The 23,660-nt window shown below is 36.7% G+C and overlaps 2 protein-coding genes across 4 annotated transcripts in view; one reads left to right on the forward strand and one right to left on the reverse strand.

Moving 5' to 3' along the window:
- stx1b (syntaxin 1B) overlaps nt 1-22,775 on the reverse strand; it is a 38,488-nt gene extending 15,713 nt beyond the window's left edge. Inside the window, exons 1-3 of the mRNA XM_081377035.1 lie at nt 22,477-22,775; nt 4,584-4,658; nt 1,215-1,314 (exon numbers count right to left, since the gene is read on the reverse strand). Of these exons, the coding sequence (XP_081233161.1) occupies nt 1,215-1,314; nt 4,584-4,658; nt 22,477-22,506 (205 nt within the window). The 5' untranslated portion in view covers nt 22,507-22,775. The remainder of the gene's footprint in view (nt 1-1,214; nt 1,315-4,583; nt 4,659-22,476) is intronic.
- LOC308697646 (uncharacterized protein) overlaps nt 1-23,660 on the forward strand; it is a 72,881-nt gene that overhangs the window by 23,578 nt on the left and 25,643 nt on the right. The gene's annotated exons all lie outside the window — the stretch shown is intronic.

The raw sequence follows: 23,660 nt of genomic DNA on the forward strand, positions 1-23,660 counted from the left end.
CTTCACCTTTAAAAACTGTCTATTTGCTATTTAATGTTAATTTAGAAGCAATATTTGAGTACCTGTAAAATAACAGATTCCACAAAAGCATTTCTTCATTAAATAACATTGTAACCACACTGATTTGGAAACAGTTGGCTTACTGCACATTTACTAAAGAGCTGCTCTGTCAGAATGACCTCACACATTAGTCACAGACAGTACTGGAACGACTCAAACACTCATAGACATTTGCCGTAATTGAAGATTGTTGCTGGGGAAAGATGAGGTGAGCAGGATTTTTTAGAAACATTATGGACTCAGAGCTGAAGAAACAGCCTCTATAGATGCAGTGTGGGCTGGTGCACTATGAGGTGTGTGGGTTGGGTCTAACAAACACTTGGAGCGATGTGGCGACTCTTTTGTAGAGTGGGTGGCGCAAATGCAAGGTATTGGAGAAAGGCTTGAATAGGCTCACCAATGAGCTCATATATCTTACCACACAACTGCAGTCAAGTCATGGAGCTGGTGCTTTCCAAAAAGTGATAAATACTTTATCGAATTTGCACCCCTCAAACCTTCCTGCATTGTGACCGAATATGCATGTATGATCATTTTTTAGAGGTTGTACATATGTTAAAGGGACAGTTCCCCAAAAAAAATTCTGTCATCATTTACTCACCTTCTGTACATAAAAGTTTACATGTGACTTTAAATTCCCATGTAAAGATTTTGAATATAACACACAAGTCATATTTTATGCAATGACCATGAGTAAATGATTCATTTTTGGGTGAACGATCCTTTTAAGGGCGAGCAGTATAGTAGACAATGCAAATATATACAGTTCATCACTTTTAATGTTGAAAATGTGGGTGGAGTTAAAAGCTAATGTAAAGTGTGTCATGTTGCCCTGAGATATAGATATGCATTTACAAACATGTGTCAGTGTGTTAGGTTTATATTTGTATGCGCGAATGGATAGATCCTAGAGGGAGATGTGGGGGAGGTAATACAATAAATTTGCACTTTTTTTTTTTTGTATGCCTAAACGTCTCACTGATGAAGTGTCACATTCATGTTCATGTTAGTGATCTGAAAAACAACCATATTCTAGAGGCAGAATATACATTTTTAAACCACACTGAAATGAATGTGAAAGCGTTTACACTGCGTCAATGAAAAAGCAGAGGCAGTAGTTTGGATAAAACTGTGCGCTGATGGGTGGAACTCACTTTCATCAGGGTTGGGTGCTGCTAGGATGGCACTGTGCTGCTTCTTGACCTGTTCTACATCCTCTGACAGCTTTTCAATACAGCCACGGATCTCCTCAACCTGTCAAGAGAACATGCGTTAAATAATGCTCATAATCCATATAGTGACATTTGCAAATTATATGAAAGAGGACTAAATCTAAATGACTACTTGCATATTGTGAAACTCTGTGTAAAAAAAAAAAGAGAAAGTAATTGGCTAATTAGCTTCATAATATTTGTATTTATTCATAATAAAAATAATAATGTATATTTATAATATAATTATATATTTAGATTATATATTTATAAAAAATGAAACTGACATTTTCATCATATATCCCATATTACTATTTCATGTCACATTAAATGTTAGCTTAGCTGTAGAAATTTATTTGCGATCAATGTTCATAATTTGGAAGAAAGCATGCAGGAACTAAACTGCTTTAAGGTGTGAACTGCATAAAAATGAATTACTATGCTTCCTTATGTTCAAGTAGCCTAATAAAGAACAGTATGGGAAAAAATGGCAAGAGACTTTTTTTTTTTGGTTCTATTTCTTAGATTTAATCATTTTGAATCTACTAGCAGTATTGGCCAAAAGTGATGTCCAGCCAAGGAAAATTGACATCCTCACCCTTTATTCTTTTTTTTTTCTTCAAATATTATTCATACTGGCATGACGAATCCGATTCTGACTTGTGATGCAGCCTGAATCATAATCACACCGTGTTCGTTCGTTGGCCAGAGGAGAACTGGCCCCTCGACTGAGGCTGGTTTCTCCCAAGGTTTTTTTCTCCATTCTGTCACATGATGGAGTTTGGGTTCCTTGCCACTGTCGCCTCTGGCTTGCTTAGTTGGGGACACTTAATATTCAACAATATAGATAAAATGAACTAATTTAATAATTGATGATCTTTACAACGGAACTGAATCAACACTGAACTGACTTCAACAACAGCGAAATGCATAATTTTCCTGTTATCACTGTAAAGCTGCTTTAAAACAATCTGTATCATATAAAGTGCTATAGAAATGAAAGTGAATTGCCTTGACTTGATCATTAAATAAATAAAAGATTTTGTAAGCGTATTTGGGCTTGTAGTAAACTTTTGTTTGTGATAACGCAATAAAATAAGCCAAATTGTTCAGACATAATTTTTGGCCTGGCTGTCATACAAAGAAATTATGAACACATGCAAAAACAAGAGAAAACCAACTTAATATTAGTAACTGAGTCAATGTATGCTTTATCTGGTGAGCTTTTTGTTTTTCTATGCATTTTTTTCTATGCATAGTAAAATAAAACCTGTAGCTGTACTTTGCTACTTTTTTTTTTTTTTTGCCAAATAATTTTGTCAGATAAATAACTTTAATTAACCAAGTTTAGTGTTTTGTTATTCCAGCATATTTAAAATTTGTGTCAGAAACAAATATCCCCTCCGTACATCACTTTTGGCCACTACTGTAGATTGTTTTCATTACAGATTATATTATCAAAATTACAGTTTAAGAAGTTAAAGGCTGAAATACACTACACAACTTTTTTGCCCTGATTTACAGTCTGGACGAGTCAACGCTAGTTGCTGAAAGTCAGGGCAAATCTGTAGATTTTGTGCAGTCGGATCACGAAGTGTATGATGGGCATTGGGCACAGACATCTTTCTTTTTTTTTTGGCTTCAGACTATGATTCCATCCAGTCAGAGGATAGGATATCAAACATTTAATATTTTGAGCCGATTTTAAAACACATTGTTTTCATTTTTTTGTCATGCATCTTCTGTCAATGAGATGCCTGTTTCTGTGTGAGTTTGTTGTGTTTGGAATGACTTGAAAGTCCGGTAGTATTTGATATGTATTTACTTTAATGATGCCCAGGTTTTCTCTGTAACCATTTATAAAGTCAGCAAATGTATGATGCGTAGTGTTTTAAAATCTGTTCAGATTTTTTAAATCAAATAGTGTGGTCTGGGCCGGATTTACCTCATATTGTGACATAGGCCCAAGGTCTGAAATCTTGTATGCTGCTTTTAAGGAATTGAAAAGAACCTTACTTTTTAAATAATTAAACACTATTGTCGAAGTTGATATTGTGGATTTTTTATATGATCATATACTTGTTCATGTGCCATTATATTTACATTTTACCAAAATCAAGCTCAAATAAAATTGACTAGTGAATGTCGTGTTTTTGTCCTATATTAGAACGGCCTTCTGAGGCAGTGAAGGTCATCGCATTACGTTTTCATCAACTTACAGGTTATAACGTTTACTGTAGCTATGCGGGCGCTCAGTTTTTTTTCTATTTGGCCAAAATCTTGTTTTAAAAGATGAAGTGCTACGCACAGGCGATTTAAGGCAGTATTGGCTATGACTCGATGACCAAAAAAAAAAAAAAAAACACTAAGACACTCTTCTCTGCTCCTCAAATACATAAAACTGTAGCCTTTATATAGGGCCAGATTTACTAACAGCTTGCGCCAGCACAAATCCTCTTTTGGCGTTTAAAAACTACTGTAAGGACAGGGTTATTTTTGCGGCTGACCTTACTGCATATGCATTTGTACGAGTTTCCCTTTCAGACACAAGATTTATGGGAGGAGAGTATTTAAATGAATCACGCAAGGTGATTTACTATGGTTTGCGCTGGTCAATTTACTGGTATTTGGGGCATTATTTACCACCCAAAAAAGCATGTTAAACCAGACGCTAATTTGCTCTGCTCTTGGCCGATTGCATCGGTCATTATGGAAATGATCCGGCTGCGTCTGTTGTTCTTTCATTTGCACGTCGTCAGTAGATCACGCACAGAACTTTCCTCTCCCATCTGCACTTTTATGGAATTGTGCTCTCATGCTAATTTGCCCTGTTTAGTAAATCTGGCCCATAGTGTTTGTAGAGAAAATGCTCTACTTATTCAAACAACCAGTTATTTATTTACCTGAGGCGGGGTGTAGTTAGTGGTTTTACCAACAGTTTGAAGAGCCAATGAAGTTACGAGGTTTAGTCACATGCTCTTTTTAATCCTTTTCATTGGTTACAAATTTGGAAAACCCACAGACAAGTGTAAAGGGTGACCAATAGTAATACATTTATGAAAAAAATAAAATAAAAAGACGAAATATGGATATACGAGGTCCCCCCCCCCCCCCCCAGTGTGTTCCAGCTTTAAGTTGAAATCGAATATTTACATGAATCTCAGAATGTTTTAGTAATTGGTTTGTCTCTCTTTTGCATTAATGACAGCAGCACTACAGATTGATATGAACAAAACCTGATGAGCAAATAAAATCAGCTACATCTGCATAAATCATAACTGGATATGATATTTGCCTAAAGATAAAGTTTACCTGTTCAAAAAATTCATCCATAAAGTGGTCTCGGTCGACATGAACGACTTCCTCATCGTCGTCACTGTCCTTAGCCTGTGAGGAAAACAAAAACATCACTTAAAATATCTTAATAATCTCAATCCAAGAAAAATCATTTCTTTAGTAGTTTTTATAATGTTGGGCAATAACTTGGACAAGCACGGAGGGAAAATAAAATGAAATGTTGGGCAACATACCTCTACAGTAAATAGTATGTAAATAGGAAAAGTGTATTACTATAAAATAATTTAACATTTACTTGGATTAGTTTAGCTGATGCTTTTACCCAAAGCGACTTACAAAGGAGGAATACAACAATAGCGATTCATCTTAAAGAGACAGTTGCTCAAAAAAGAGCAATCACCAGTATTAATCAGCATTTCTTCCATCAATGCAAAATAATCATTTGCTGCTGTTTTTGGTGACTTCACTCAATATCTCATTCTCAGCCAAGAACACAGTGATGAGTTAATGGCCAATATACACAAAAGAGCAAGCATATTCAACACATCCAGCGGCTTCTCCATTTCTCATATAGCATAAAGTAGGGCAGCCTAATAAACCAATGCAAATCACATGTTTCCAGATGAGCACACGGTGTCACATTTAAAAGATTGTTTGATTGTGTTCACATATTGGTTTGAGAATTGGGGATAGCTGGAGGGTGATCTCAGATTAGCTGTACGACCAATCCACACTGAGTGGAATAGGACGTTCTCCTGTGTGTGTGTAGCCATAAAGACCATCCCCCGTCCCAACCGCTGCACCTTTACTGGGAACTAATATCTCTTCATTTCAAGCACACTGCTTCGCAGCCGATGAAACGGCTATGTCCAAAGAGAAAACATAGATTATAGTGGCAGTCAGGAGGGTGAGCTGGAATCTTGTTTACTGGAACACGATTTGGAATTTCATGGGCACTCGTTAATATTTAGCGGTTAATGATTAATATTTACAAAGCAGTTCTTGGACAAATGTGTGACATTGTTGCCAATGAAACTAATACAGCTTTTATGAGGATTTTGAGCAATTATCATCACCACAGGCAGGCTCTTAATATATTTTTAACTGTAATAAACTTAAACGGAGAGCAGATATTATATTCATGCAGATGAAAGAGACAGGGCATGTTTATATTAAAATTTAATAATTAAATTAATTCTAAATAACTAAGTAATAAAGTTATTGAAAACAACATATTGAAACAGGTTTCCCAAAAACTTGCTATTCTTAGAAGAAATTATTCATTTCCATTGGAGAGTTTTATGAGGGCTGCATGGAGTTCTAACTCTCTGCCGAAGTGACATTTTCTGATCATATTTGTTTTAAGCTTCAGAGACTTTCAAATGTTTCAACTTGTACGGTTAAAACTGTACGCGACAATCCAACTTGATATGATGTATTAACGCGAAGTAAAAAATGACAATAATATTTGTCTAATGTCATCTTAAGCACCTATTATGTCTGTAAAAAGGACAGTTATAAATAAAGTAGTCAAGAAATTTTTATTTATTTATTCTGTTTAACACTGTAGCCTTGGGCAGACCATAAAGTGTTCCTTTTAAAAGTAATATATATGTAGTATATGGATAAATGGCATTATTCCTCCAATACACTATGGGCAAAAAATGGAGGGTGAATGTTTGTGCTCTGGCGCGATATAATAATATCTAATATATTATATTTGAATAGAAAAAAATTAAATAGCTGCTAAAAAAGCCAATGAGGTGGGTGGGCAAAAAGGTTCAATTTGTATTCTGGTGCTGAATTGGTTGACATAAATTTACAAGAACACATTTAGGTGATTGATAACTGGCTATTTCTTGAGCTGAATGTTTTTAATCTTAGATTTTTCTACAGTATATAGAGCTATGCAAGACATAACTGTCTGCCTGTCGGGTGATTGATGCATCAGCCTGTCTATCTCCAGCTAGCATCATTTAATTCATGCAGAGGCTATTTTCGCTCTCCCGTCATCAGATAATGGCAATAAAGTCCCTTCCCCCATGAGCAAAGGTGAAATGTCTGATGCTTTAAGCTTACTGACAATTGCATAGTCAACATTTTAGCTAGCCGTTTCTGGTTTAGCTACCAGATTCTATGCATTTCCCTGTGACGAGGATTGCATGTCAAAGCACAATGAAATAGTAACAGAAAGCAACCTGTGTGTTGTCTCATCAGCCGTGCTAATGTTTACTCGCCTGCTTCTCCCCTTATCTGGCCGCTCCCTTCCCGAGCCCTGCCCTCCCTGCCCCCTCAGCATCTGCTTTCACGGGGAGTGGCTTTGTGGTCCCCTGCGCTGTATGTCTACGGTACCGCAATATCAGTCGCTAATGACCTTCACAAAAAAATTCTATAGCAACAGATTTCAGGAGAAGGAGGAGAGGTGGATTTCTGAATTTAAGTGCTGAGTTGTGCCACCGAAGCCTCCTACCAGTGTGGTGAGTGTGTGGGTGATGATGGAAGATTCTGCACATGTTGTTGCCTTCCCTTTTTTGGGGAAGACACATTCTGTGTCTACAAAGCTGGAGAGCACAGATAAGGTCAGGGGGAAGAGTTTGGAGACAATAAATCTCCTACGATGTTAGACAAGGGTCACAGTTGGACAGCAATAAACAATTCATATCTGCTTTCATCCCTTTTGTTGTTGAGGGACAAGAAGGGATTCTCTGCTAAAACAAGGGGACACATTTTGGAGAATTGTTTTAGGTACTTTTACTTGGTACTACCTCAAAATATATTAGCCTGGAAATGGAGATTTATACTGGCTTGAAATTAAGTAGCACATAATGTCATTATTAGTCATCAAACAACAGAATTCAAATATATTATATTTATCTTGCTTATCTATATATTTAAAATGTATTTTATTCTTGGGATGGCAAAGCGGAATCAGCTGCCATTACTCCAGTCTTCAGTGTCACATGATCCTCCAGAAATCTTTCTAATATGCTGATTTGCTGCTCAAGAAACATTTCTGATTATTGTCAATGTTAATAAACAGTTGTGCTGTTTAATATTTTTGTGGAAAACTTTTCAGGATTCTTTGGTTGAAATGCCATGTTTTCACTGCACTTTTGACAAATTGAATGCATCCTTGCTTAATAAAAGTACAGATTTCTTTAAAAAAAAATCATACTGACCCTTTTGAACGATAGTGTACATATTAATTTAAATTTATATTTTGATATTTTTAGCAGTGAGCTATATAGTTAGCGTGCTGACAGCATGCTGTTGCATTTGGCCATTTTATTGCATCTCATGCTGTTTGTGGGGCGTTTCACAACTTAAAATAGTCCAGCTTTTAAAAACACATCTTTAGATGAAATGCATTCTGCTAGTTGTCTAGCTGTTTTTGCACACAGAAAGCAGAGAGTCATATCGGGGTCATGTGAACACAAAACCTACCTTCCTTAAGGCAGATTATTTGTACATTTCTGAATTTTATCCGAAGCGACTTGCAATGCATTCAGGGTATTCATTTGACCAGTTCTTACAAAAAAACAAAAACAAAATCCTTTATGGTTCAATGTAGGTATAGGAAATTTTTACATTTCCTTCTCTGCAATCCAAATATATATTAAATATAGATACATAAAGAACCCTGATAGGGTTTTTTTTTCACATATATTGGCTTTTCTTTTTAAAAAGAGCACCACTGTATGCTTGGGGATATGTCACATCTACTCATTGCCAGCCTTATGACAGATCCTCTGCAAAACTACAGCATAAGCAACCCAAGGTCATTATAGTCTATTTGGGTACACAGCAAATGTCTGAGATATTATACAATCAGAGGGCCATTATCGCAAAATAAACCCAGACAGGGTGTTCAGGATCTGGTCTTGTCCACCCTGAGAGCGTCTGTTTTGCCAATGACCGTCCATGACTGTACATTACCCTGCTTGTTACACGGCTACTTAAAAAAAAAAATAAAAAAAAATGGACTTTATTAAATTATTTTAATCTTATACTTGTACAGGCCACAGGGAGACAAAACCTAAGCACAGCTGTGAGGGGAAACTGTATTTTATGACCATTTTATTTGGATTATCTTGATATTTTCAATGAAAGACATCATAACTTTAATAAACACAATGAATTAAGACTTTTCCTGACCTGAAGTATATTATTTATAAACCAATCAGAACAGATCTGCATCCCACCAGTTAGAGAACCACCTTAATACAGCGTACAAGCTAAATAAGGGCAAAAGATACTTAGGAAAATGCCGAACATAAGTACCTGCTATGGCTTAAGAAGAAAAAATTAATAAAAAAAGTAAGGAAGATTGTGTTGCATGATGAGCATGTGCATGCTCCAACATCATCTGTATATCACTGGAGAGAAGAGGCTAATAAAATGCTGATGATTCAGGACATGGAGACAAAGTATGCAGACACACTGCTGTACATGACTCATTTTGAATATCATGTCTAATATATCAATGTCTAAAGCCCAAAGTATACTTCAGCCCTCCGCACAATGGTCTGAGCACGGTCCATGTGACGTAATTTTTGTCATTAATTTTCGTCATCACGAGGGTTCGTGGAGGTCCAAATAAAGTATACTTTGAAAGACTTGTGCACTCAACTGAGGTGAACACGGAAAATTAAGTATACCTTTGGCACTTTATTTTACAGTCCTGTTCCGCATGTACATACTATGTACTTATTATATCAATTACAATAACAAATATCCCTAAAAACCTAACCTTTACCCATAGTTGCATTATATTACCAGTACTTTCTTGGGTAACTACACTATACACATACTGTAAAATAAAGTGTAACCGGTTATACTTTATTTTGATGGTCCAATTTAGACTAACTAATGTGAGTTAGTTGACATGTAGTTGCAAAGTTACTTATAGTTAGTAGAATGTCTAAAGTGGACCACTGAAATAAAGTGTTACCAGAAATTGTTCTTCAATTAATTATACTGGTCTATAATTATACTTGTTAATTTTAGCCATCAAGAGTCCCATTGTCAACCAGCTTCAAACAAGACAAGCTTGCATTGGGACAACAAGTAAACAAGCATTCAAAACTCAACATATGCTGCTTGTTCCAGATACATTTAACATTTGTAAAAATCACCATTTTCACTTATTTTGTAGGGCTTATACTATTATGATTTCTGAATCAGATTGTGAGAAATCCCAGTGGCACCCTGTTGCCCTAATTAACCATGAACCTCAGGAGGTAGTTAGCTCAGGTAATTGACTCACCTACATAGAAATTCTGAGATGGATAACGTACATTTATGCATTTGGCAAATGCTTTTATCCAAAGTGACTTACATTACATTTAGGGTTCACGCCTTCCTCGGGAATCAAGCCCATGGAGTCATGCACTACTACCAGAGCAACAGGAACTTAGTCCGAGTATATGAATCCAGCTCCTACCCTGATATTTACCTTTAAATTATGCAGGACCTCCCTTTCAAGCTGTCAAGATAAAATGAAATATGTTGACTTTGTTGTCACTAATATTTACCATCTTACTGAACTGATTTTGCTAGACTGCATCTATTACGTTACTTTAGTGGGCCAGAATTTATATCCCACCTAGTGTACAATTACCAAAAATGAAACAAATATAGTGAAATATTCACATTTTCTGACTTGCTGGTTTTAATGGTATATTTTGCAAACCAGCTGTACCATAACTAGACAGGAAGCCATTTTGTTTTAGTTGTTTTATTGGCGGTGTTAAAGACTGGTGGGTGGTGTGCAGCAGGGAGGACATGACATTGTCCCTGCAATAAAACTGTCCTCACAATATACTGCAGGCATAGTCGTACCCACGCAGTGATTGGAATACAAACACACATACAAACATAATTTGGGCATTTATCGGTACATGTGTACATTGTTATAAATATCCCACCAAGTATCTTATTTTTGCTCTTAATAATTGACTTGCACAATATACTGCATGAAAATAATATAAAAGCTTCAGCAATGATATAAAAGTTTCAGACTCCCAAAAGCTTAAATATGAGGTATCAAATGCTGCTTTAGTTAATTTGAAAATATTATTAACAATACTGATAAAAAATTTGCATAAAATATGCCTCTTATGAAATACTTAATTGTTATTTTTAAATACTTATTTTATTCTTTATTTTACAAAAAAAAAAAATTCTGACATATAAATTGCCCACATTCATAAGTTTCAGAACACGCTGAATTGCTCAAGTGGTGCTTTCCACGGAATGAATGTGTGTCACTTTCAGCTTTTTCATACTTTGATTTATTTACCCACATTGCGATTAGAAAAAAAAGCCCTTGGCAGGAATCGAGCAATAGTGAGTATGCTTAGGATGCGAAAGCAAGAGTGTATGAGTGTGTGGCAGGGAGAATCAAGAGGAATAAGTGTGCAGCTGTAGGGGGAGGGTGAGGAAAGTGCAATGAGAGGGGGATGGGGAGAGAGACAGACCTCCACAGGGAAAGAGAGAGTGATGGGGGAGGAAGGGGGGCCCAGAATGATGCGGAATAAGTTGTCACCGGAAAAGGACGTTTAAAAAAAGTATCCCCTTCCAAGCAGGTGACGAGGACCTTCGCTAGCAGTATACACGGCAGACTCTCGGAAATTTTCACTTGAATCTGTGCCGGGTTCTCGCGGAATAATGCGGTAAAAAATCAGGTGTGGGGGTAATGCAGAAGTGTCATAATCCTGCATCCCTGCCGTTGGCCCATCTGCGCTGAGGATGGCCATTGGCCACAGGCAACAGAAGTCCTTACAGCGTTAGACAGTAACCTCCTTTAGCCTCATAATACTGCATTAGTTTCTGTTGACAAACATGAGGAACCGCGAGAAGTGGTGGAAAATGTGATTATATTTCTAAAGTGGAAGTAAATCACATTCCTGCTCTAACCCGTGGATTCTTTCAATATAATGGTGCATTATGGGATAGAAAACATTTGAGGAATGGCATTACATTTTGCATCACATCTAGCAACACCAAATGATGTGTGTTCCGTCATGAGACTGAGAGAGAACTGTAGAAAATACAAGCAAGTACAAACAGCATGGAAAGATATTATCAAGAGATGACAATATTAAGATTAGCATGATTGTTGTTATTGAACCACGTCGCATGTGCCATGCAACCAATATTATTCCTAGAAAAGTGATAGTTCTTGCAAAACATGGTTTCCTTTATCCTCAATCACATTTAATTGATAATTTTATTAGATTCTATGCTTAATTATGGCAATGCAATATATAATTACTGCATAAAATTTTGCATCATGTCTTGCAATATCCAAGTTCCTTCAAGGGAACCTTCCATTTAAGGGACAAATTGTGGCTGTAAAAACAAAAAACAGGCAATAACTGTGTATAAAAGATGAGGAAGAAGCATTATATTGTGTCTTTTGTGTTGTCTGGTGCATGATGTCCTTCTCTCCACCCAAGGGACGGGGTTATTCCCAGTTCAATTGTGCTATATACCGAGGCTAATAGCAAGAAGAAACTAAATAGACAGTTGATGAGTCATTTGTCAAAGAACTAAAAGCATAGGCTATATATGGTCAGTTGAGTAACCTCATGCCATTAGAAATCAATTGAGGCAGATGTGAACAAGCCTAAATAAAAGACCATAAATCACAATCCAAAAATGAATCAAGGGCTATTTCTAACTATAGGGCTGCACAACTTCTTCATTAAAAAAATACAAATGACCAAAACTGTAAAAAATAGAAACCAGCAATCAACAAAATGTCCTGTTGCTTTACAGTGTTGGTTAAAACACGTTGTTAGTGTTTTAAACAACACTGCTTCTGAAACATTGCTCTATACTCTTACAAATTACAAAAGAAAAACAGATAAGGTTTTGATTAGCATGATTCTTGCTACTGAATCATATTGCATGTGCCACGCAACCAATATTTTAACAAAGTGATAGTTCTTGCAAACCATGGCTTGTTTTATGATTAATTACAATAAATTGATAGTTTTATCAAATGTTATGAAATGTATGAATAACAACAGCTTGCATGTCACAGAAGCTGTGTCCAGGAAAGTATATAACACAACATGTCAGCTCGGGTAAACTATTAATCATGTCCTTGCACATTTAGTGTTTTAATAAGGAAACAAATCATGAAAAAATATTTTGATGATATTCACAATAATGTCAGTAAAATCAGAAATGTTATTAAGATCATGAAATGTGGCAGCAGCTCCAAAGAATCAGACACTTCTTAGAAACACAAAAAGGTGCGATTGGGACTGACATCTCGACCACATACCAGTACTGATAAAACCGTTTTCGGTTTCCCACTGGAATAGCCACTGCCTTTTCACATTAGTCAATAATGACTCGGGTATGAAAAATAACTATCTGGTTCAAATGACAGCAAGCCTCTGGAGAATGAACAAGAAACTTGCTGACTCATTCTCTGTCCGCAGTCAATTTAAAGCATAAATCCACCCAGTAACTTTTAAATCGTGGCATACCTTGCCGATCTATTGAAATTACCCATCAGGGCGGTATTTTGTGGGCATGACTAAAAGGAATTAAATCAGAGCTGGTCAGAAAGGGAAAACTGTGATTCAGTCTTAATGAAATCGAAAGCCCATGCAGCCTGACCTCAGTCTAACTTGCCTGATGTTGATGCTTGACGTCGCTGACAAAAGATTATCCTGGTCTATTATGAATTTTCCATTACATGGTGTGAAAAATGTGCCACAGACGCAATATCATGGATGATGCTCTGCAGATGTTCATTTACAGTGTTTTATGTGGCAATCAGTGCTTTACTTTGACTATGACTAAGCAAAATGTGAGTGAAATATAGTTTAGTAGAAGGTCATATGAACATTTGTTCATCTGCAACTTCAATTTATATTCATCATGCACTTTTCCAATAGTCAGGTCTTTGCTGACCTTAATCCAGGGTTCCCACGGGTCCTTGAAATCCTTGAAAGTTTGTGAATCTGAAAAAATGTTTTCAAGGCCCTGGAAAGTTTTTGAAAATAAACAAAATAGAGACAGGTCCTTGAAAGTGCTTGAATTTATTTTGTGCAATAAGTTTTCTGGAAAAAAATTCCATATTCACTCCGGTCCCCTAATGTGTTATTTCGCCAAAACTTCATGGCCTATGCATACTAGCTTGCTAGATTTACACTAGTTAAGCGCATTTACGCGTTACGTTCAGGGTTTTTCCTGCATAGAGAATTATGAGGTGGCTGCCTCCGTCAATTAAACATTAATTAATATAGGCCTACTGATGGTAACAAAGTTGCGCTGTTGAGACTCGCGCAGTTATTTATAACATGTTATAGTTAAGAAACAATATATAGCCTAGGCTACACACGATCAGAGTGATGTTTTCCTGAATGCCATCAAGATTGAAACCGAGACTGATTTCATAACAGTTCAAGAAACAAATAGTTAAAATTAAGTCACTTACATTTGAGACGCAATGACTGTTTTTGTTCTGTTTCAGCAGCGAAAATAGTCCCAAACAAAGATCACAGCAGAACCACCGCGAATCTCACAGCAACGAACACTTGTAGCATTACTGAATGATTCAGCGTTTTGAACGAATCGGTTGAGTCAAAGATTCAATTACCCATTCATAAACTGCCTCATTCTGAATGAATCAGCCGTTTGAACGAATCGTTTGAATGAATGACTCAATGACTCGCTCATTAAGACGGTCGCCTGCCGCCTCCTACTGGCGGTTTAGTTTCATAAAGTATCATTCCTTTTAACATTCCTTATTTGTATATTTAAAAATATTTAAAATAATCCAATTTAATACAGTTATACTTTTTCATTGTAAATTATTTAATTGGATTGGTAACAGCCTAGTGTCTTATTATTTTAATTGAATATATTGATCAAATTTAAGAATTTGAAATGAAAGATGGAGCATACATTTAATAAAATTAGGGGAAAATGCCCTTTATAAAGGTACAAAACATTTGTGTTTTCAAACAGCGATGTAATAAAACATTGACAATTTAAGCTTGAAGGGAGTAAAGGTTTAGGCTATTAAGGAAATGTAATTTTGCCAAAAGAAGAACTTTTATTTTAAAAAAATGTTCATTTTAAATCAGCCTACTTCAGAGTGATATGTTAACATATTATCATGCTTAACACTAAAGGTGATGATACACAGGGCAAGTTTTTGAGCAATGTTGCCATCAACGGGCAACCAGATGAGACAAAGGGCCCACGACCAATCTAAATGATCCAGATAGAAATGTATTGCCCATTTTCAATGGCAACGTTCCCAAGAAACAATCGCTCTGCAAGATTGCCCAACAACATTGCTCAAAAAGTTTCCCTGTGTATCATCACCTTAAGAATTTGAATAATTGTAATGTGATCAGATGCAGATATCTAAATCTGAGTATATTGGTGGTTTGCGGGTGTATTATTTCTTTTTAACAGTGGATTTGGGTGACTCAAAGTGTACCAGATTAATGAATTTATCTTTAAAATTTACAAAATTTTCTTACGGGGGGGCATGCCCCCGGACCCCCCTAGAGGTACCAAGCACCACACACAAAAATACTGTGGAAAAAAACATTAGGCTATATGAAGATCTACAAAAAATTTTTATTATCTTATTATTAAAGTACATTATTAGGATTTTACCACCTCCGCCTCATTTTGAGTCAGGAAAAACCCTGGTTACGATAAGTGTACGTTGTACGTCACCATGACGTTCACACGTGCGTGAAACTACGATGGCACCTCAACGTTTGTTGTTGGACACAACAAATGTGTCCCCACATTAAGTCCTTGAATTTGAGGGTATTGGACCTGGAAAGTCCTTGAAAGGTCCTTGAATTTGAAGTTAACCAAGGTGTGGGAACCCTGTTAATCATATTGGAGTCAATATTTCAAAAAATTGCATTGCAATTCAATCCCTTTTTGCATTTGTCTGTAGTTCTTCAAAGGCCAAAAAAATTAAGGAAAATGGATCAATAAAAGAATGGATCAATACTAATGCTGTTATTGACAGGACCTCCCTTTTCAAATTCTTCAGTAATTGCCAAGACTGCTAATGGTGGTGCAACCATTCAAGAAAAAAATCCAATTATTTCGGTGGGCGCCCACCCATATGTTTAGACAGATTAAAGGAGCTGGCCATTCAGAAATTAAAATTCAAAATCATTTACTCACCCTTATGTTGTTTTAAACCTCTATGACTGACTTTATTCTGTGGAACACAAAATAAATTTTGAAGAATGTGCTGGTCTCTGAATCCATACTGTAGCTTTGTTTGAGGAACAGACTGAAATTTAAGACTATTATGACACCTTTATGGTGCTTTTGCATCTTTTTTTAAGTTTGAAAGCATCAGTCCACATTAATTGTAACAGCATGGAAAAGAGCAACCATCACATCAGTACAAAAAAAAAAAAAAAAAAACGCAATCAGCGTGATTAGGACAAAAAAAATATATATTTAAAAAACAAAGACATATTGGTTTGGAATGATATAAGGGTGAGTATATGACAGATTAAACTAGTCCTTGGATGCTATTATGTGTCCACTGTCCAGGTCTTCATTTGAGAAACTATAGGGGAGCACATCCTATACACATCAAACTTTATCACTAAAGTACCGTTACAATGTTTCCTGCACTGCTATTCTGAATCCGCTGCACCACGGCAAAAATAAATAGTTTTAGCTGAATTGTGTGTTTGCAGTCTGAATTAATTGTGATTAGGGCGAGAGAGAGATGTGAGTGCAAAAGATAGACAACCAGCTTTCTATTGCATTGTACTCACAAACATACCAGTGTTGCCTGATTTGCAAAGAAATGACTCTGAGTCATTACACTGGTTCTGAATTGGTCCAAAAAAATAAAACTTCTGAAACTCACGAGTTATCAGTCTGAATCAGCCTAATGACCACTGAATCAGAGGAATTAGAAACTTGTAGTTAAAAATACCCATCCAAAAGAGATTGCTTCAAATTAAAAGAAAAGAATATTCAAACATTACTTCTTTTTAATATGTTTAAGCTCATAGGTAAAATTGCTATTCAAGTACTAATAAAACTATTCATAAAATCATTAATGAATAAGAAACGCTATAAGAAATCTGATTCGGAATGGATCTTTTAAAATTCCCATCCCGACAAAGTTAGCATCCAACGAACCAGTAGAGTAGAAAGCCTACTATAGCTATTTTCAGTGGTCAGTGTATAGCTTATAAATCCTCTAAGCATGCTTGATACCAAATATATATACTCTGTATTTTTTTTTTAAATACAATTTTAAAGTTACTGTGAGGTATTAGCCAGACGTATATAATACTGCAAGCTAACATGCTAGCAGATATCTTCATATCTTGTAGAAATGTTCAAGACTGTATCCAGATCTTTCATTCAGGATTAAAGTGGCACTTAAGTGTATACTAGTGCACTTGTGTAAAATGTATTCATAGCAGATCAAAAACTTTGATTTATTTCAATATAAAAAGGTTCTACAGTCCTACACTATAGATTCTTGACACAGTCATTAGCATGTATAGGGTGCATCCATTGCCACATTTCTTCTAAATCTGGTTTTAGACTTTAAAGAATCCCCTGACAGTCCTTCAACTACTTGAACATTTAACCCTTTTAACTACTTGCCTGTATCATTCAGCCCCAGTTTCCAGTTACAAATCACTAACAATTTCTTAAAATCTGTACTATTTTAAGAGAACATTTCAGTTTAATCTCTGAGCATCCTCACTTCACTACCTACCGCTGAGCTATTTATATGCAAAAAAAGCCAACCAAATCGGTTTAGGTTCAAAATTCATTTTACAGTATTACAAAGCAGTTTTACCCAATTCCTGCACATCAGCAAATCTACCCAGTGTACATTTAGTGCAATAACCCCACAACCAAATCATTAAACCTTTATTTGTCTCCTAACGATGTCTTTATGATGCATCTCATTTATTCTCCATCTGTTACAGTACCTGTGGCCTCCACTGCTTATCCCTTTTTCTTTTCTCCACTCTCTACCTCTTCCCATTCCACCTTTTTCTGAGATTTGGGGAAATTCCACTTCCCTCTCTAACCTTACTGCAGTTTGATACCTGCAGTGCTTCATTCTTCCCTTTTCCCACTGACACAGCCACATCCGTGACCTATCTTGACCTATCTGTTGCATCTGTTGTTGGGCAGCGGCCAGCTTCACATATGTAGCTGTATATTCCCGTCTCCCACTCTCTGCCAATTATTATCTACCTGTTCCAGCCCCGTCGGCTGACAAGACACATACTGAGTTCACTTTCCCCATGAGCTCAGCTCTTGCTGCCGTCAGCTGTAGCGCTGCTTATCATTTCGCTGCTTACTTTCTCTGTGTGTCGCGTCGGCTACCGGGGTTCCCTGCTTCTGTTCCATCTGTCCAGAGAATTAATACCACACACATTTAAAAAACAAACCTTTTTGAGCATCTAACAGGTTAGCAACCAATCAAAGTCACAAATGAGCGCTTGTTTTGGGGTTAAATAAGGTAGCAGTGATCCAGAACATTATTTCTGTTGATTCCGAAATAAAAACATTATTGGCAATCCAATCCGTTTCTGTGTCCGAACAAGAGTGCCCACTCAAAAAAACCTTTTTAAGTTCATTGCATTAAGCATTATGTTTCCATATTCCCTGCGTTTGTTCTAATAAAATCTCTAAATACAATGCAACCAATTAGACCCCATATTTATTTAAACCTACTGATTTGCAGAAGCAATTTTTGCTTGGTCATTCCTAAATTCTAACGTCAAAAACAAGTGATATTTGTGTGTGTTCATTTTAGATCATTTATTTTATTCCTTTTTTTTTTTTTTTAGCAAATAGGCCTATATAACATCTGCACCCAGAATTGTGAAATTAAGTTACAAATATGTTATTGAGTTTATAGTTTACAACCTGTTTATGGTCATAATTGGTGCTGCTGAATTGTATCTGTGGGTTCTATTAGCACTCATTTAGTATCAATTAGCACAATGTGTCTGACCTCTCCTTTTCTGGACAAAACTGGGCAAGATACAGTATGTGATGTCACATAGTCTTTGCCTTCCTGGCGCTTCTGAGTAAATTAATATTAGGTTGCCAACTTTCCAGTCAGTCCACTTCTGTGGTTTTTCACCAAACAATAATCTGGATATCATGTTCTTTGCAAAACATATCACTATTACGATGAAGAAATTCTTTATACCATGCTCTCTACAAATACTGTATTCATCACTCAACAAGAGTCAGTGGCTTCCAACACAAATATTAATTGGGGTCTTAATTTATTGGTACTTATTCATTCTCATGCATTTTTCATGTTGTTTTGCTTGCTTGTTCGTTTATTTTGATGCACAATAATTACATTTTCCCCTATTTTGCATATTCTCACCCATTCATTAGCCAACTACCTGAAATATACATATCATGTGGGAAACCACGTCCAATATTCAACTGACCTGAGAAAGCTCTTTAGTACAGTCATATAACTAAATATGAATTTTAAAATTCAATCCAATATTCAGTGTTCTCAGTACATTTCAATATTTAAACACTGAGCCTATACTAACAAGCTATAACATCCAGACATATCTTGTAACTTATTGGGCTTTTAGCTTGGGTCTGTCAAAACATGTCTACTTGACAGGCTGACTTCTTCATAGTTCGCTCAAAAATGAAAATTGTCATCTTTTACTCACCCTTGTAACTTTTTGTCTGTGGAAAATAAAAGAAGCTATTCTGTGGAATGTCTCAATATTTTGTCCATGCAATGAAAGCCAATGGTCACCAAAACTGTTTGCTTACCAACATTCTTCAAAATATCTTCTGTTGTGTTCAGCAGACGAAAGAAACAATTTTCATTTTGGATTGAACTATCTGTTTAATATACCATATTCTGAAGGCACAACAAAAACTTGTTTCGCATTCAATAATGCACATTTAATTCACTGCCTATATAATTTAAATTAGGAGTCTTAAATATGACTTTACCTCTCAAGCCTGTTAACTGAGAGGCAGAGAAAAAAAAGAGAAAGGCTGAGAGACACAGACATTCAACCTTGCCTCTCTCAAGGACATTACAGGGCAAGCACAACAATACATTGTGCATGTTTAGTATCAGGATTTGAAACTTTTTTCTTCAAATGTTATGTTTTCAATCATATTTACTGCCTGCTTGCTCTGTCACATTAACGCTCCAATGCTGACATAAACTCTATCCGCTTTTCAAAAGACACAGCCAACACATGGCATTACTCATGAAAACACTTCTCTGTTGTAGACCGTGTATGATGCTTAGGATGTGGAATCATATATTAGGAGAGTCACACCTTTTACTCTGGTGAATATTTCTTAGGGTAGATTTATTTTTGAAAGTCTGTTTCAGTACACAAAGTCTTGGTTCCAAAAAAGCTTTTGAACATTTCCACTGCCAAAGAAAAAGGTTCAATCAGGACACATTGACCTTTTGTGATATTGCAGGCATGTTGTCACACTATATGTTAAATTATCAAAGTGGAACCTGCCATTTAACAGCCTATTAATTTTTCTGGCTATATTTAAACAGTAAGACAGTTATGAAAAACAAAACAATATGAGACATCAAAAGTGAAAGGTTAATGCGTGTGTGTGTGTGTGTGTGTGTGTGTGTGTGTGTGTGTGTGTGTGTGTGTGTGTGTGTGTGTGTGTGTGTGTATATATATATATATATATATATATATATATATATACACACACATTAACCTTTCACTTTGGATATTTTGATGTCTACTTAAAAATATATATATATATATATATATTTTTAACTAGGTATTTGAAACCAATGTACACATTTGTCTAATTTAACTTTTGACTCAAAACCTTACAATTACAGAGATATAGCCTGAGTGACAACTTCTCCTGTGCAACAACTAGCCCCAGATCCATAGAGGTCTATTGTCTGGATCAAACGATCTGCCATTGATATTCTGTTCAATTCTCTGTAGGTTCCTTCTGCCTGTTGTCAGTGCAATCATAATAAAATAAGTGTGCTAATTATCTGAATGAGGCTGTTATGGTGACGTCTTCATTGGAGTACCGATGAAAGTCATATATCAACAGTCCTTATGTGTCATTTTTTTTACCTTTTTATTTATTTATTTAGCTTTTTTTTTCTTTTTCTTTTTTGGAGCCAAAGGTTTGCTTTGGCCACTGTGGACATAATGCTTTCCCAGCCCAATTTCATTAGAAATACTTCAGGCTGTAATTATCCCATTCAATCTTACTCATTCATTTAATGTCAGATCTCTCCCCTATTCAAATGAAACCTAATATTGAAAGGGGCAAGGTCAATGAATTCTGTCTGATTTATCCTTGCTTGTCTCCACTATGCATAGACACGCTCGCCCTGCGCACGCCCACAGTCCAAGTAACCCATACACTTCCCTCACCGCGCGACCAATACGTCACAGTGATGTTGACGATTACATAAAATTCGATTATTGCCCAATCATGTCGCATAAGACTCGCGCTGAACTATTAACACCTTTTGAAGCTAGGCTAATGATATATTATATATATATATTTAGGCTATGTTTAAAGCACAGTGGCAGCGCCAGCATACAGCACTCCGCTTTAGGGAGTCACGTATAATTGCGAATTCTGTAAATCCAATTATCTGTAGATTACATTTCTACGTTTCGTCTGATAAGCAAATGCTGATATCAGATGCTCCGGGTCTCCAGGGGAATAAGAGAAGTCTTGGAGTGATTCCGGTCGGGGTTTTGTACTAATGACTTTTTATGATGAAGCAAGTGGCTCACCGAGAAAGATGCACGTCTTTGGGCTTGGTTGTTTAGTTGCCGATATATTTTGCTTTACAAACATGTTAATGTTCATATCTCTCTTTCACCCCCACCCCTTTCGCTCCCTTGCAAAAGCGCACTACACACGGATGAGTGCAGTGCACTGGGTTCAGGCGTTTCCTTTTACGATATTCCATTGATCTCTGGCGACGGAAAATTCGTGGAGGCTGGGCGACGCATTAAAGCTTTAAGGCCCACCTTCGATATTTCTGAAAAATGAAATAAATAAATGATTAAGTCGCTATACCGTCGCGACTACAAATAGAAATACTTTGGCGGCCATGTTGTATTCGTTTAGCTCAATTGGGCGATATGTGAAACAATATTACACCCTTTCATATTTAATATAGGGGCTTAGAATGGAACAATGTGTGCTGCAATAATCGCACATCCCCTCCAATGATCCAAATGCGTCCGATGTAGATGTAGCCTGCATGTAACCAGAATGGAGCTTTAGTGAAGATACTCAAAATCCTCTGGTGCAGAAGGGAAAATCTAATAGAGTTCATAGGGTACGGAACAAGGGGGAACCTGTTCGGATGAATGTCATTTTCGTTTAACAAAAAAATAGGTATTAATAATTAATCATGGTGGTGATCATAGAATTAGATATTGGGATGGTGCGTATCAGTGTAAGGATACTGCTTAACTATCCGCAGCAGTCTATACTCTAGATCACACTCCTGGGCGACATGTATCAAAGGTAGTCTGTGTGCATGCTAATGTGGGGGGCTCATTTCGCGAATTACGCCATATAACCGTATTTGATCGATAAATCGATCCATCGCACATGGAACAGCTAGTGCTCGCGTGAGAGCCGCTATTAAAAGCATAACGTGTAATGTGGTAGACGGTTAAATTTGTAATTGCATAAAGAAAAAAGATAAAAGGGAGAACAAATATCGGAAAATGTATGAAATCCGTACCATGCCCATAAATGTTCAGCCGTGAGCGAGCAGAAGTGAGATGTCAGCTGCTGACGCCCGGTTGCAGTGAGGAGACGGAGAATATGGGAGGAGATGAACGATAAAGCATCAGAAATAAAGACTTACACTTCGTAGTTCCTGCGTGCGATCCTTCATTTTTCCCCGCCGTGCTGGCCAAAAATATCGCTTGAGATGTCCGCTGCGGTCGTGTATTTATTATTAGCAAATGTCTGGCTCCTGTTTAATTTCCCACAGATTTCGGTGATTTCAAAAAAAGAGCGCCCTGTTCTTCCCCTCTGCACTATTTCACGCCTTTTTTCCTTTTCCCTGTTCCCGGTTCTGTGATGGTGTGTCCTCCGTGGCGGTGCAGTGATGCCCCGCAGCGCGCTCTGACTCCAGCACACGAATGCGATTCCGAACGCGGTACTGATGCTGCAAAAAAAAAAAAAAAAAAAAAAAGGAGGTGGGGGGAGGGGAGCGATGCAGAGGGCTGGAGCGCTTCTGCGCATGCGCCGCCGTCTCACTTTACCTGCTGCCCCTCCCCCATCCCGCTCGCTCGCTCGCTTGCAGTACTGCGTGTCTCCGCAGCGCGTAACTGACCTACGTTCCCCATTATAAGTAGGGAACTGTAGTTTGTATTAGGCGGAATACAAAACCAGGAGCCTCTTGTTGGATTCACGAAATAATCGAGGCGGTTCTGTTTTATTCTAATAGAGAGAAAAGGGGGTAGGACGCATCGAAAAAGATACTATCTCAGTGCATTTTAAACCTTAGTCCCCATTAGCTATAGGTGTGAGGTAACAATTTACCTCAGATCTTAAAATGTACTGTTATGTAGAAATGCATGCTTATACGGTCAACACATTAATCAGCAATGTAGGAAATATAACAGATAAAGTGATCCAGGTGTTTTTAAAGTCAGCCTGAATTGCAGCCTGTTTTACTATAGAACTACAATGTTCAGTGGGTAAACAAAATGTAAAATGAGACTTATTTTTATTTATCAAAAATTAGTGATGAGCAATAGGCTACCACTTTTTTTTTTTTTTTTAACAAATGCAAGTACCAAGGCAAATATTGTCGATATTCATACCAGTACATTTATTAAGATTACTTTAATGGGAATAAAGCCTATAAATTAAGCCTAAAAATGGGATATTAATAGCCATTTAATGTTTAAATGCCAATTTTTAACATTTAATATGGCCTGAGCTGTAAATGATCAGATCTCTTATAAAATTACATAACATTATTTACATTAACTTTGAACAACTTCTGTCTGGGACTGCTTGTGCCTTTTAACATTTTTG

The sequence above is a fragment of the Scardinius erythrophthalmus genome (assembly GCF_964197995.2).
Source record: "Scardinius erythrophthalmus genome assembly, chromosome: 10".
Classification (NCBI taxonomy): Eukaryota; Metazoa; Chordata; class Actinopteri; order Cypriniformes; family Leuciscidae; genus Scardinius; species Scardinius erythrophthalmus.